The 13684-nt window shown below is 38.8% G+C and overlaps 1 protein-coding gene across 41 annotated transcripts in view; it reads right to left on the reverse strand.

The window, feature by feature from the left end:
• The window catches only part of CLASP1 (cytoplasmic linker associated protein 1), a 290372-nt gene that overhangs the window by 23826 nt on the left and 252862 nt on the right, over positions 1-13684 (reverse strand). For 21 of the 41 annotated variants that reach the window (XM_038421088.2, XM_038421090.2, XM_038421101.2 and 18 more), the window contains 3 exons: positions 12782-12888; positions 1566-1713; positions 116-362 (listed from right to left, as the gene is read on the reverse strand). In XM_038421088.2, the coding sequence (XP_038277016.1) occupies positions 116-362; positions 1566-1713; positions 12782-12888 (502 nt within the window). Of the gene's footprint in view, positions 1-115; positions 363-1565; positions 1714-6051; positions 6169-12781; positions 12889-13684 lie in introns of all 41 variants that reach the window. The other 20 variants (XM_043504920.1, XM_038421081.2, XM_038421077.2 and 17 more) reach the window with 1 other exon arrangement.

Raw genomic sequence — 13684 nt, forward strand, 5'->3', positions numbered from 1 at the left:
ATTTATATAAAGAAACCATTTGCAGGGTTGTGTCCCATGACAATTTAAACACGTAAATGTAAAATACAGAACAAAATGAACAGCTTGAGAATTTATAATAAAAGCTGATACCAACCATCCCGAAGTTGATCCATATCATCATCAAACACGGCCTCTTTTAAGGCAGTCTTATCGTAGGTGTTGATTGTGTCCGAATAAGGGTAGGGGTTGTAATCTCGGGCTCGAGGCCCTGAAAAGGCGCGTGGAGGCTGAGTATTAAGTAGAGAGGTTTTGTTATCTAGAGCCATCCTTCCTCCTTCCATGACATCACTGCTTCCCCGTACATCGCTGGCAGGTGCAGCTGTTCCACCATCTCGAGACACCTGAACGGATCAGACAGAACAGGAATGGAATTTTAGATTATTCTTTTAATCTCACCAGAGATGCAGCCTTTTAGATTTAATACCAACATCCACTAAAATAAAACCAAGCATCATAAATTTTGCATCTAATCTAATTTTCTGAAGATTAATTAAAATATTGATATTGTCTCTTTTCATGAATTATGAACCTATTACAGTCCCAAAAGATTTCATTGGTGAAAATTTGAGCACAAGTCAACAAATAAAAGGATACTAGGTACTCCTAAATTTGCACAAACTCCTGCAACTTGGCAAAACCCAGAAAGAGATCACTAAGCAGGCTCAGGTACACATATTCTTGCAAACAAAGTTGCAAAAGAAACAAGTGAAACTGAAAAAACGAGGACTTGTATTGAGGTTAATGAGAGCCCAACTCTGAAAATTCTACGAGGTATGTCAGGAAACCGCAGCTCCCAGGGGCAAGGAAGGGTCAGGTCTCAATTTTAGCATGATGAGCACAAGTTAATGCCAAACATTTGTTATGATGACTTTAAAAAAAAAGAAAAAAAAAGGCCTTCGAAAAGGCCAGAGATATGTGGCTTTAAAATACACTTGAGTGACATTGTGCTAACCTAAATGTCTCTTTTTCCCAATAAGAAGCAGAAGTTTAACTAGCAGAAGCATTTAAAACCATTAATGGTCCCAATTTTGCCCTCCTTAAGAAGCATGCTGACTAATACCTTTTATCACAAGTAGTTCCACTGACCTCCAGGAACCAACATGCAGTGTAAGGTACTATTCTGTGACTTGAACCATAAGTTACTATGAAACCTTTATATGAATTAGCTACAAATTGGGAGGAAACAATTAATGCACTTTGAAGATTTGTATCTTACTTTTTCTGCTATAAGCCTTAATACATGTTCCATGTTGAGAAATCCTGAGGCGAGAAATCCAATATTAGCATTTATTTCTTACACAGTCCAAACTCCCGCTGAAGTCAAGATAAGTGAATTTCAAATGGAGTTTGACATAAGTAAGGGTCTATAGAATTTGGCCACATGATTTTAGGACAAGACAATTATATGTGGAAATATATTCCTATGGCAAAGAAAACGAAGGAAACAATTCCAAATCATGACAAAGGAACTTAAAATACAAGCCAGCAAACCAAAGGCTGATTTTGCAAACTGTGTTTTAGAATCTTATTAATAGCCTACTTACGTCACAGTCTTTCTTCCCATCACGCTTGATTGGTTCATTCAGATCCTCTTGACTACGGAAACTAAATTTTTCAATTGCCTCTGTGACTCCACGAAGAGAGCTGTAGATTTCATCGGAATTTAGGTTCTCCGTGTCAAAATCCAGCATGCTATAGGTCAAATGCATATTGTAAGCTGTCACATACCAAAGTTAGATTCAACTTTTGACCTTGAATAACATTATGGCCAGCTCGAAACGGGATGAGTTGGAGTTCCATTTCTAAAAGTGACTTGTAACAAAATGTGGACAGAACCTAGGCAGATTTTGGGCCTAATTTCCTTTTCACACAGATGTAATTAATGACCAGTTCCATTGAAGTCAATGGAGTTATAGTGGTGTAAACGAGACGAGAATTAGGTGCACTGTTAGTTAAATTCCACAGTAAGTGCACTAGTTTTCATAGTCAGAAACCTACCCCTCAAAATGAAATAAAGGCATTGTTAAGTTAAAAACAAACAAAACAAGCAAACAAAAAACAATGAATATGAGAATTCAAAGATTTAATGCAGGTATAAATGAAACTTTTATTTTTGCTTTTAAATTTCATGTTAAATATGTCAAATATCTTCTATGTCAATGGATTCAAATGTGCAAGAGATGCTTAACTTGAGAGGGACGATTACATGGACTTGACTGACTTTATTTCATTTAAATTCTTACAATAATAAAAATGAACACACTTGTATGATGATCTGTTAGTGGAAATATTGCAGATGACACTGGGAAAATTGACTCTCTAACTCAAACTTGACTTTTGAACCCATCACGAGACCACTAGGAATTCTTCACTCATGGTAAGGCATATATGAGTCTCTGGTCTTCCCTTAGGAGCTATCTGAAATGGAATCCTCTGGAGTCTCAGGAGAAAAATGACTATTATACAAGGGCAAAAGGTATAAAAGGTGTAGGAAAAAAAACTGGAAAGAAACATAAGCTCCTGCCTGCTCCAAAAATAAAAAGAATAAGTTATCGGCAAGACTCTGTTCTGCCCAGGGGAGGAGAAGCTGAGTTTGTAGCAATGTCTAAATCAGTTCCTACAAAGGCTTTTCATGGAGACCATCCAGTTTTTCTGGAGGAACCTAAGGGCTCAGAAAGCAAGGAACAAATAGACCAAAGGATTTAGGTACATGTGCATCATCAACTCTCTGGACAATAAATGGCAGATGTGGACTCCCTGTCTGCACAGGTGGGTTTCAGTTTGTGGACAATTTGGAAGAAGACATGATGGCTTAGAGGAAGGTGCCCAGAGTGAAATATCTACATCATCCTATCACAAAACAAAGAAATTCCTCGCAGGGTGGAGGAATCAGGAAATGGAAAGCTTCTTTTGACTTGTGGACACATAGGCCATCTTTCTACAGAATAAGGTAGAACATTATCTAGAACCTCTCATTCCTTCTGGAAGAGATTCAAGATCTTCAGAAGGAGGATAAGATTTAGGTCTCTTGATTCCTTTGGGAGTAAAGAATATTAGAAATAGATATAATCCCTGGCTCTCTGTCAATATATTCACTCAGAAACAACAGCACAAGCATGAGCACTAGTACAGAATGTACGTCGTATGTTTTGGCAAAGAAACCAAAGGACAACTCCCGAACTCTAAACAAACAATGTCTCTGAGGCAAGGTCTGGCTGGAAGAAAAAATGAAACCCTTTAACAGGCTGGGAGCTGGAAACAAAAGCTGCTTATGAACCTTGAGGAATTATAAAATTGCAGACCTTTCAGGCTAGCAAAGGATGGATAATGCTTTAAATTGCTCTAAAATGCAATGTATGGCTGCACCATGTACAAATGGAAACCGGAGGCCTTTTTGGGTTCCTGATGGACCTCAGACAGGAGTCAGACAAGTCTGAGTTGATATCAACTTTAAAACATTATGTTGAGCTCACTCAATCATCTTTTCCATCAAGGATAGCAAGAGTTTTGCAAATGGTTAAATGAGTAGCAAATCACTCCATGAGGTAAGTGCATCTCAGCGTTACTATACCTATTTCACAAACAGCTAAACAGACACCAAGTGGTTAAGTGATTTGCCCAAGGTCACACAATAAAAAACAAGCAGAATCAAGAACAGATCTCCAGGAATCCTGACTCCCCAGGCTTCTGCTATAATTACTACTCCTTCCCTTAAAGAACAATACTCGTTTGACAAATACTAAAGGCCAAATTTTGCCATTACATATGCATACACACAACATGTACATGAAGGTAGAATTTATACCTAAAACAATAAAAATTTATACTGCAGTGAACCAACTCCCAAAGAATTGACCAAAGTAAAGAATTTGTGATGCCAAAGCAATAAAGCACGATCTGAACAAAGAGGAGCATTTCTGTGTGAGGGACACTGGTTGGGAGTGTTCCTTATGGCACAAATTTAAAATTTTATGTAATTTAAAGACTTCAGTGGCTTATAAATTCACATGCCATCTGCCTATTTTCATATCTCAACAGTGAATCTGTGAAAGAGATCCCATAATGGGATGGCACAGTTTTGCATTTTAAATGAAAGAATACTCTACATGTGAACAAACACATCTATCAATTTTCCAGTACGTGTTTGTTTACTATGTAGGTAATATGATGGAAACACAAATAAATGTAAGATAGATCTACATATACCTTCCAAAAAACAGACTGTCAACCACAACAGAAAAAATAATGATCCATGCAGAAAACTGGAAAAGTCACAGGATGAACAAGAAGGGATGAGTAGAGATAAGCAGCTTTTAGGGATGTCACAACATTATTTTCCGTCTGCCACGGAATCAAACACAATATGGCAATTTACCAATCTTGCTTCCTTTTCTGGTGTTTGAAATGTATTTTATTTTCTTAAAACAGTGTTTTTTAATTGGTGACACAATTAGCTAGGTAATCAACAGTTTAGCATCCTTAAGCAGCACCCCGTAATTCCACCTGCTTGCAGTTCCTCCTTTCGCTTTCAAGCTTATGGCTGGTGTATACCTCAATGTTATCAGCTTGTTGTCCCAATAGGCATATCTTAGTGTTTGGTAATCAGAGGTGGAATGAAAAAGAACCCTTCAGTACTAGGCTAGACAAGAAGGACCAGAGCCAAAGCCCACTTACACCAATCAGTTGATTTTTATGTTACTGGATCAGGCACTAAATCAGAATCATATTGATCTTACTGATACTGATCTCTATATATTTAAGTAGATTCTAAAGAAAAAACAATTCTATTTTGCTCATTAACTTCAAATACCTGTCTTTGAGAATGTCCTAGATTTGCAGATTTCAAGTCCAGTAGGGATCATTATCATCATCTAGTCTGATTTCCAGCACAACACAGACCATGGAATTCCACCTGCAAGCTCAGTAACTTGGCCCAGAACTTTTGAAAATGTTTAGTTTTTTGACTATCTTTAGCTTATCCAACATTGCATAAAATGTGCACTAAAGGAAAGTCTCCTAATAAAGCTCTGACACCATTGTTTAATAGTTTCCAGTTTGGAATTTCTTGCTTACAGGAAAAAATACACCGTCCACTCTAAGGCAATATTTCCATTAAAGTCAACAATAAGCACAGTCGATGGGAGTTTTGCCCGAGGAAAGATTTCAGGGTTTGAACCTATGTTCCTAAATAAACTCAGCAATCTAAATTAGAAATGTACCTAAAGAGTAACATTTGGATCCAAATTTTCCTGAAATTTGGATCTGTAATTCTGGTTCAGCCCACTCTACAGGTAGAGGCCAGCAAGGGTCAAAATGGGCAAATGCTGATCCTAAGCAGTGGTAAACAGTTGCTGAAAACCTCCTGTGACAATGACATTCAATAATAAATTATTTTTTCATGACGTTAGACAGCCACCTGGGAAACTCTATGATCCTAGTGGGCAGGCAAGTACTGCAATGTCGTATGTGCATGCTTCATTTTCACAGAGCTTTATAGACATTAATTCCTCTCAACAGCCCTGTGAGATCCCAGCTTGCATTTGCAAGTGCCTATTTGTGTGCATCCATGCATATTTAACATGGGTAATTTAGGTGCCTCTGTTTGAAGACCTAGCCCAGAATGTCACAACAAGACTGCATACCATGTAATATAATCAGAACAGCCGAAACTGTAGAATTACTGAGTTCTGCATTGGAATTCAAACTGTATGAAACATAACAGGAGAAAGACTTCCCAGAAGATTCAATCTGAGACTTTTTTTCAATGCTGCGCTTTCCCGTATAAGGAATGAATGACAGAAATGCCACCTGCAGTCTCTGTAAGTTAATACTCTATGATTTCCAGCAGACGAGAAATTAGCTAGTTCCATTCACACAGAGCTTCACAGACCACCAAGAGCCTGGAGTTTATTCTCCTTTGGATGAAAATCTCCAGAAATATCCTGTCCCATTTTGAGAAAATTCCATCATTTGAAAGGTAAATAATATTGTGACACCTCAGACAAGTTGGTTTAACAGGTAGCTTGTTACCTGGGCGAGTAAGAGCGTCTGAAAGTCTTGTGGGAAGGAGCAGTGGGGATGGAGTTAGGCTGAGAAAGGGGAGGGGGGTGCTTCGACAGCCCATCTGCACTCCAACCCCAGAAACGACTGCAGTGATCAGACAAGGGGGTGGGGGGAAGAGAGAAAACAGGAAAAAAGGGAGAAAAAAAAAAGAAACTATAATCTGAGTGGCTTAGTGTTCTCATGAACGAAAGAAAGAAAGAAAGAAAGAAAGAAAGAAAGAAGAAAAGTTTAACAGAAACAAAATGAGACAAGAATACTCCATCGGTCTCCTTCAGGTCATTGCTTTGGCCTTTAGTGTTGGTTTAGATGTTTATTGTTGCTGTTATTAATATAATTTAAAACAGGCCAGTCCCAGCCTCTTTTATTTAATATATTTCAGACAATGGATATAGCTTTTAAACACAATTCCTAAAATACTGTAAGTGAACTATGCTCTGTACATGTGCTGGATTCAACCTTTGAGCAGATGTTTTTAGACAACGGAATTTACCCGGAAAAGAGCAAGGGGAAGAAAACCTGTTAAAGGGGTTTGATTCTAATCACAGATCCACAGGTGTACTGTGTGGCTTGTAATATCTGGTTGTGTGTGCATGCACACAGCTGCATATAGTGAAATCCTGCAGTCTATACAGGCAAAATTCCCATTGACATCAGTGGGTGTTTAGTTTAAGAACTTCGGGATTTGGTCCTATGACAGTTCTTGAGCTACCCCACTTGTTTTATAATCAAGCAAAAATGGACACAACTTCTGGGTCATAGGCTCAAACTGAACCCAGTTCAGCAATAAATGAAAAGCATTTCTTGATGGTTCTTGGTGTGGCATATATCACGAGTTTGTGGTCACAATCCTGATACCAGAAGAAAATACTAAAAAGAATAATCACAATTATCATTCTTGACAACCTCAGCAGAGATATATAGGACTGAATCGGCCATGGAGACTCAACTGTCCTCTCACTCATACAGGGATCCCTCCAGGCTATAGTTGAGGCAAAACTGCAAAATTGCATGGGGAAAGCGCCTGATAAATCAGAGAGCTTTCTAGTTTGAAGGGTCAATCCAGCAGTCAGGATGGTGGTACCGTTAAAGTAGCCTATTGAAGGAAGGGTAACCTTCTGGTTAGAATCTACTATTCCCTCTTCTTGGGGGTAAACCAGCTCTAGGATGACTGTGGTCCCAGAAATAGGAAGACCAGAACAGTGAGCTGCTAGGCATGGGAGAAACACGAAGCTCATTTAATGAGTTTCTGCGACACTCCCTTAATACAGAGATTATCTTTGACACTGACTCATCACTGCAGACTTGAATTTCCTCCTGGGGTAGGTAAGCCTGCCCTGTAGCCGGTGTTCCAGAACCTGTGCAGGTCAGATAGGGCACGTCTACACATCAAAGAAAAACCTGCAGCTGGCCCATGCCAGTCAACTCAGGCTCACGGACTGGGGCTGTGGGGCTATTCATTGTGTAGACTTCCGGGCTCGGGCTGGAGCCTGGGCTCTAGGACGCTGTGGGGTGGGGGATCCCAGGGCTCCAGCTCCAGCCTGGAAGTCTATATAGCAATGAAACAGCCCCACAGCCTGCAGCCCACAAGCCTGAGCGGACTGGCACAGGCCAGCCATGGATTTTTCTTTGCTGTGTAGACATATCCTCCGTCACTCTCCTTTCTACTGGGCCAATCCCTGGCTTAGACACTGGGTTTTAATTCAAATCATTCTGCATGTTTCTTTTGTGATATGTCTGCATAATGGCCATATAATTATAAGATAGAGCAAACAGATTTATTTTTATTTTATTTTTTTAAAAACCCGCTTTCAACTGGACAATGATTAAACTAGAGCCAACATTCAATGAGCATGTCAAATGCCTGAGAGCAGGAACAAATTGCTTGTGTCAAGGCAGAATGAGTAATTAGAAGCACTAACTTGCATCTTTGACATACAGGTCTCTGATTTTGTAGTATCCCCTTTAAACCAGCCCTTCTCCAAATCTGCTAAAAAACCTATTCCTGGCAAGCAGGTTGGATTGTCTGCCTCTCTGTCTATCAATTCATTCTCATCTTACATGTGTTTCCAGATTTCTGTTCTTGAGCTGTTGGGAGTATTCAGTGTGCCACTTTGTTTCTATTAAGTTTGAGTTCATTGTATCTAAAAAGGTCACATTCATGTACAAATAAGTGAAAGATGCTACAAGACTGGAAACAGATACAAGTCAGAAATCTTTCTAGTGCACAAAACAGCAGTGCCATTCGAAAACCCATTTGAAGAGCAGTGTCAGGACATTCATTAGCCAGAAATCAAGCAAAAGGTGTTACAGAAATGCAGTAGTTTGCAAGAATGTTGCTTTACAAAAAAAAAAATTACGATCATAAAATTCCATATCTCCAATCTCACCTACCTGTAAGATGCATTGCTGGATAATACAAGCTTATTCTTACTGTATAACCTCAGTTACTCTGTTAAGATCATTTCAATTCTTCCCCTCACCTAATGCTGAAGTTGTGAAAACGTCTTTTTGCAAAGGAAACATGCTGAGGCTTGATCTATATTACAGACTTATGTCAGTATAACTACGTTGCTCAGGGTGAAGAAAATCCAAACTCCTGGTGTAGACAGCACTAGTCAATGGTAGGGCTTCTCTTATTGACATAGCTACTGCCTCTTGGGAAGGTGGTACCCACACTGACAGGCGAAGTTCTCCTGTAGGCGCAGGCAGCGTCTTCACTAAGGACTACAGGTGCGCAGCTGCAGTGCTGTATAGGTAGACAAGCCCTAAATTTCTTGTATTTCCCAATTCTCACAATTTTATAGTAGGGCAGACATTTAAATCCACTGTAACTAAATACAATTCCCTTTCATTTTGATTTTTTTGTTGTTGTTGTTGAATTATTTCCTGTGCAGATTATTTTTCTAGGGTGGAATTTGGTATTTTCATACTGTAAGTATTCTAAATACGATACTGCATTTAATCAACACTTAACATTGTAAACAAATCAACATGAGCACATGCTATACAAATGGTGGGCTAAATTCTCCCATCATTTATACTCATGCACCCCTACTTAACTTTATGGGCTTTTGAGTTGCAAATTGGGACAGAATTTAACCCATTCATTTAATCTTATTCCCGCAACATAATTAAGGAACTCCACAGGCAAATTTAAAATCAACATGCAACATCTTGGCTGATAGAAGATAGTTTCCAAATTGGAGTGGTACTCTCTATACTGGGAAATTAGAGCCCCAATACTCCTTTTTATTACATTACATTATTTACTAAATCTCAAAAGCCATTCCTCATTCAATATAATGGCAAACCATTCATTTCAGGGTCACATTTGATTCACTCAGGAGTTGTTCTTTCTTCATGTTCATACATGTGCTTTCTCTCTAGTTTCCACATTTTGATTGTTTCTTATATTACTCAAAATATTTTTTTAAACTAAAAACCATAGAAAGCAAGAAAAAAAATCCCCATACTGATACAAATACAGGAAAGCAGCTCACTAATGCAGTAGATATTCTCTAGTGAATCTGAAGCAGAACTGGCTGGATTTAATGAAATCAAGAGCAAAAGCCAGAAGCACTTTGTAAGCAAAGTGTCTTCCAAACTGAAGGGGGTATTTGCACACTCAGTTTCGCCTGGTTCAAAACGTTAGCTGTTGGTATCAGCAAAATTTAGTGCAGTCATAATTTTACAGCTCAATCCAAATGGCCTGAACATGAAGAGAATCACGGAATTTAATTGTGAAGGCAACAATATGAGAAATGGCAAAAGCCAGTAATTTCATGCAAGAACAAGGACTTGCACACTGTTTACACATATAGGGCCACTGGTTTCAGTGGAGCCAAGCAGAGTCAGCTGAGGACCTGGATCATAGAACATAAGCATTAGGGGCAAGATCTCCAGATCTGGGCATAGCAATTGTGCTCACTGAAACTTAAGTGCCTCCATAGGAATCACATGGTGTCAAGTATCAGGGGGTAGCCGTGTTAGTCTGTATCCACAAAAATAACAAAGAGTCTGGTGGCACCTTAAAGACTAGCAGATTTATTTGGGCATAAGCTTTTGTGGGTAAAAAACCACTTCAGATGCATCTGAAGTGGTTTTTTACCCACAAAAGCTTATGCCCAAATAAATCTGCTAGTCTTTAAGGTGCCACCGGACTTCTTGTTGTTTTCAAAGGAACCACAGTTATCCAATTGGCATGTGCAAATGGGATTGCTAGCTCCTTGGACGTACATATGCCTAGAAATCTACATTTTCAGGTCAAATCCAAATGTAATTTTCAAAATCAAAGCTGCTGGCAGGAATTGAGGCTAATATTTCAAGTAGTTGCACTTAAGCTGCGAATGAGAAATATGCAGAATATGCATGAAAGATGCACACACACACACGCAGGTGAATGGAACGGCAGGTGAAGCAATGGCAAACTGCATATGTAACTGAGGTGCAATCCTTTGAAAACGTAAACCTTACCCTTTAGAGACAAACATATTTTTAAACTATAGGGATGTGTGGGAATAGTGGAAATCCTTCACTTTGAATATTTTCTACACAAATGGCTCAAGCTTTTTTATTGAAAAACTTTGCCGAATTTCAAATCAAAGGACAGTTTTAATCTTCTAAAATTTAGAGGTTATATCAGAGATACAATGATAACTATACCAGTGCCATTCATGCTGGTATAATGAGTCATAATCACTTTCCATAATCTGTTAGCACTTTTTCCAAACCTTTTTTTTTTAAATAAGTAGCAAATGTACCCTTCCAGCTACAGCTAAAATCACTCTTGTTCTACAGATTTTAAAATGGCTTCTAAGGCAATTTCTTTTTCCACTTCTCATTTAAATGTTGGTCTTGGATAGCTAAATAAAATAAGGAAATTAAGCACGATTATTTTAAAATGAATCAAAGTTCTTACTCTCCGTGTTTCCAAGATCTATATGAAAATTTGAAGGAATTACTGTTCCAAAGGAAAAGGCCTCCAGAATTCTACATAGAGACAGGAACTGCTTTCTGATACAGAAGTGTGTCTTCCAAAATCATATGTCCTCTCTAGCTGTACCTAGAGAACATGGTAGATGAAAAAACATCTACAGATACTGAACTTGAAACCCAGGGAAATGGACATTTTGAGGCCCTGGAAATAGTGAAGCACCATTTCTATAAAATCATGTAAGAGGATCTGAAATTAGGAGACGTAACAAGGCAAGTACCAACAGATGCAAACAAAAAGACAAACTAAATGGCAATAAATGATATGGTGAACATCGGCTGTTTTATAAAGACCAAAACCAAAACAGACATAGCAAAATGTCATGGATTTAAAACTAGCTGCTGCATGCAAGTACTACCAGTGACTTTGCATTTTGAACCACATAGACACAAAGATCTTTGCCTATAATTTCCCATGCCAGCGATTCAAAATCTTAACATCCCAGCAAGGAGAAGAGGAAGCACTGCTATTGGGATTGTCTGTCTGAAGTGAAATCCTAGTACTTTTATTAGTGAAAATTCCAGGTTGAAAAAAACTCTTCCCATCCTTAACCCCACAGTTGATGATTCAATCTAGTCTTGCAAGCTCTAAGGCTAGCTCTGTAGTGAAGAAGATTTAGGGATGTGAAAATGTGTTTAGATACCCTGAAACTTTTGGCCTTCGGAGTACGCATTTTCTTGAGATGTTGCTTGGATCTGGATGGCAAAACTACCCTAGTACCTGTAAGATTAACTCATCACATGACTCTTGTCATAAGGGGACTCAGCAACAGAAGGACTTCTTGTGACAGCACTTATGGGAACCAAAAATGTGCCCAGCCTAGCATCAGGATGTGTGAAGCAAAAAAATGGAGAATTACAACACACCATTCTGTTTGAATCTATATCTCCTCTACTCTAATATCCTTCTGGGATCTGGTAACAAAAACCCTGGAGCATGCTACAGGATCAGGACAGTTGTCGTTATATCTCCATGAAGACACTTAATAGCACAGCAGTAGGTTACAATGGCTTTGACTTCACTACATTATGAATTAACACTGTTCCACTCTTGCACTTTTAAAGTTTTTATACACAGAGCCTAGCAGCAACATTCATGCTCTTCCATGGCTGAGCACCCTCCTTCAACCCCCTCCCCATCCTGCCTCCTTCCCAAGTGCCTGACTCCATCAGCACAATACTGGACTTCCAGAATTCAGTCTTTCTTAATGGAATCACATCCTTCTAGACAACGTACCATATAGCCAGGCATACTGTTCAAGCAGCAAGCGCTGTCCTAGTAGAGATGGGTTCAAACCAAAATCCTGAGTATAAACACACCAACTCTTTGAGGGTGTCTGAAAACCAAACTAGGACCCAGGTTCAAATAGTGTGGTTTGAATCTATCTCTAGCTATTAGACTTGAACTTTGAACACAGATGTGTGATTCTGTGGAGGGGATGGTTGTGAAGGAAAATGCAACGTTTTAAGTACATATTAAAACTTATGTTCCAGTTCCACTGTCACATATATAAAAGTCAAATACTCACCATGCATTATTATGCTTTGTGTATGCATTTGTCAAACTCTGCTGAATTAAACAAATCTACCATATAATATTCTTGGTTTTAATCATCTTATTTGAAGAGTTAAATTTTAGAGATGCACATTTAATATTGAAATACTTGAAGATGCTGTAAGTACTTTAATTAAACTGTTGCATTACCTTGGAGACAGTCCACCATGGGAACAGTTGGTAGGGGAAGTTAAGGGGCTGGTCCTGCTGCTAGAATGCCGTGAAGGTGTCCGACCAATAGTATTGCTAGGAGAACCCTAATAGAGAAGCAGGAAGAAGAGGATTAGGGAAATGTTAGTATACACAACAGACAGAGACAAAAATAAAATGGGCCCAAATTATGCTTTCATTTACACTAGGCAAACTTGATGGGTGAAAATCAGGACACGATTAGTCCTGTTCTGATTTTAGTTGGTGCTATTATGCTCTGTGTTATCTACAATAATGGATTTCAATAAAATTAAGTGATGGTGTAAACAAAAGCAGAGTAATTTACGCCATTGCAACATGTGTAAAAAAATTTCCATTCTGATTGGGTAGCATTATACACACAAGGTGCAAGGCACTAGAGAACACCACCAAGAGCACAGCGGCATGCAGCACCTTTTTCCTGTGGGTCTGATCCTGCAGTTCTTGCTCAGGCAAGACTCCCACTGAACGTAATGAATGTGCAAAGACTGCAGGATTTGACGCTATCTGATTTACACAGGATTTCTGTACAAATAAGTTGTTACAGTCAAGAGGAACTGCAGCAAAAACTATTCTGATAAATGCTGAACTGAGGAAAAAAAAGAATTTCGAGATTTACCAAAAAATTCCCTACTTTTTCTTTCAATAGAATAAAACTATTTAAAGGCTTCATGAAGAATCAAAGTAGCGGAGCACTGGTTAGAGATGGAAAAGACCTACTGAATCAAAGTTCTAGTTCCCTGATGAAGAACATAAGATATTAAACAGATTTCAATGGCAGTGCTGAGCACAGAGAGTTTGCAGGATCAGGCCCTTGATCTTAGCTAAAAGCTCAAGATAAATACTTCCAGTGGGATTTTCAAA

Source organism: Dermochelys coriacea, chromosome 11, assembly GCF_009764565.3.
Source record: "Dermochelys coriacea isolate rDerCor1 chromosome 11, rDerCor1.pri.v4, whole genome shotgun sequence".
NCBI lineage: Eukaryota > Metazoa > Chordata > Testudines > Dermochelyidae > Dermochelys > Dermochelys coriacea.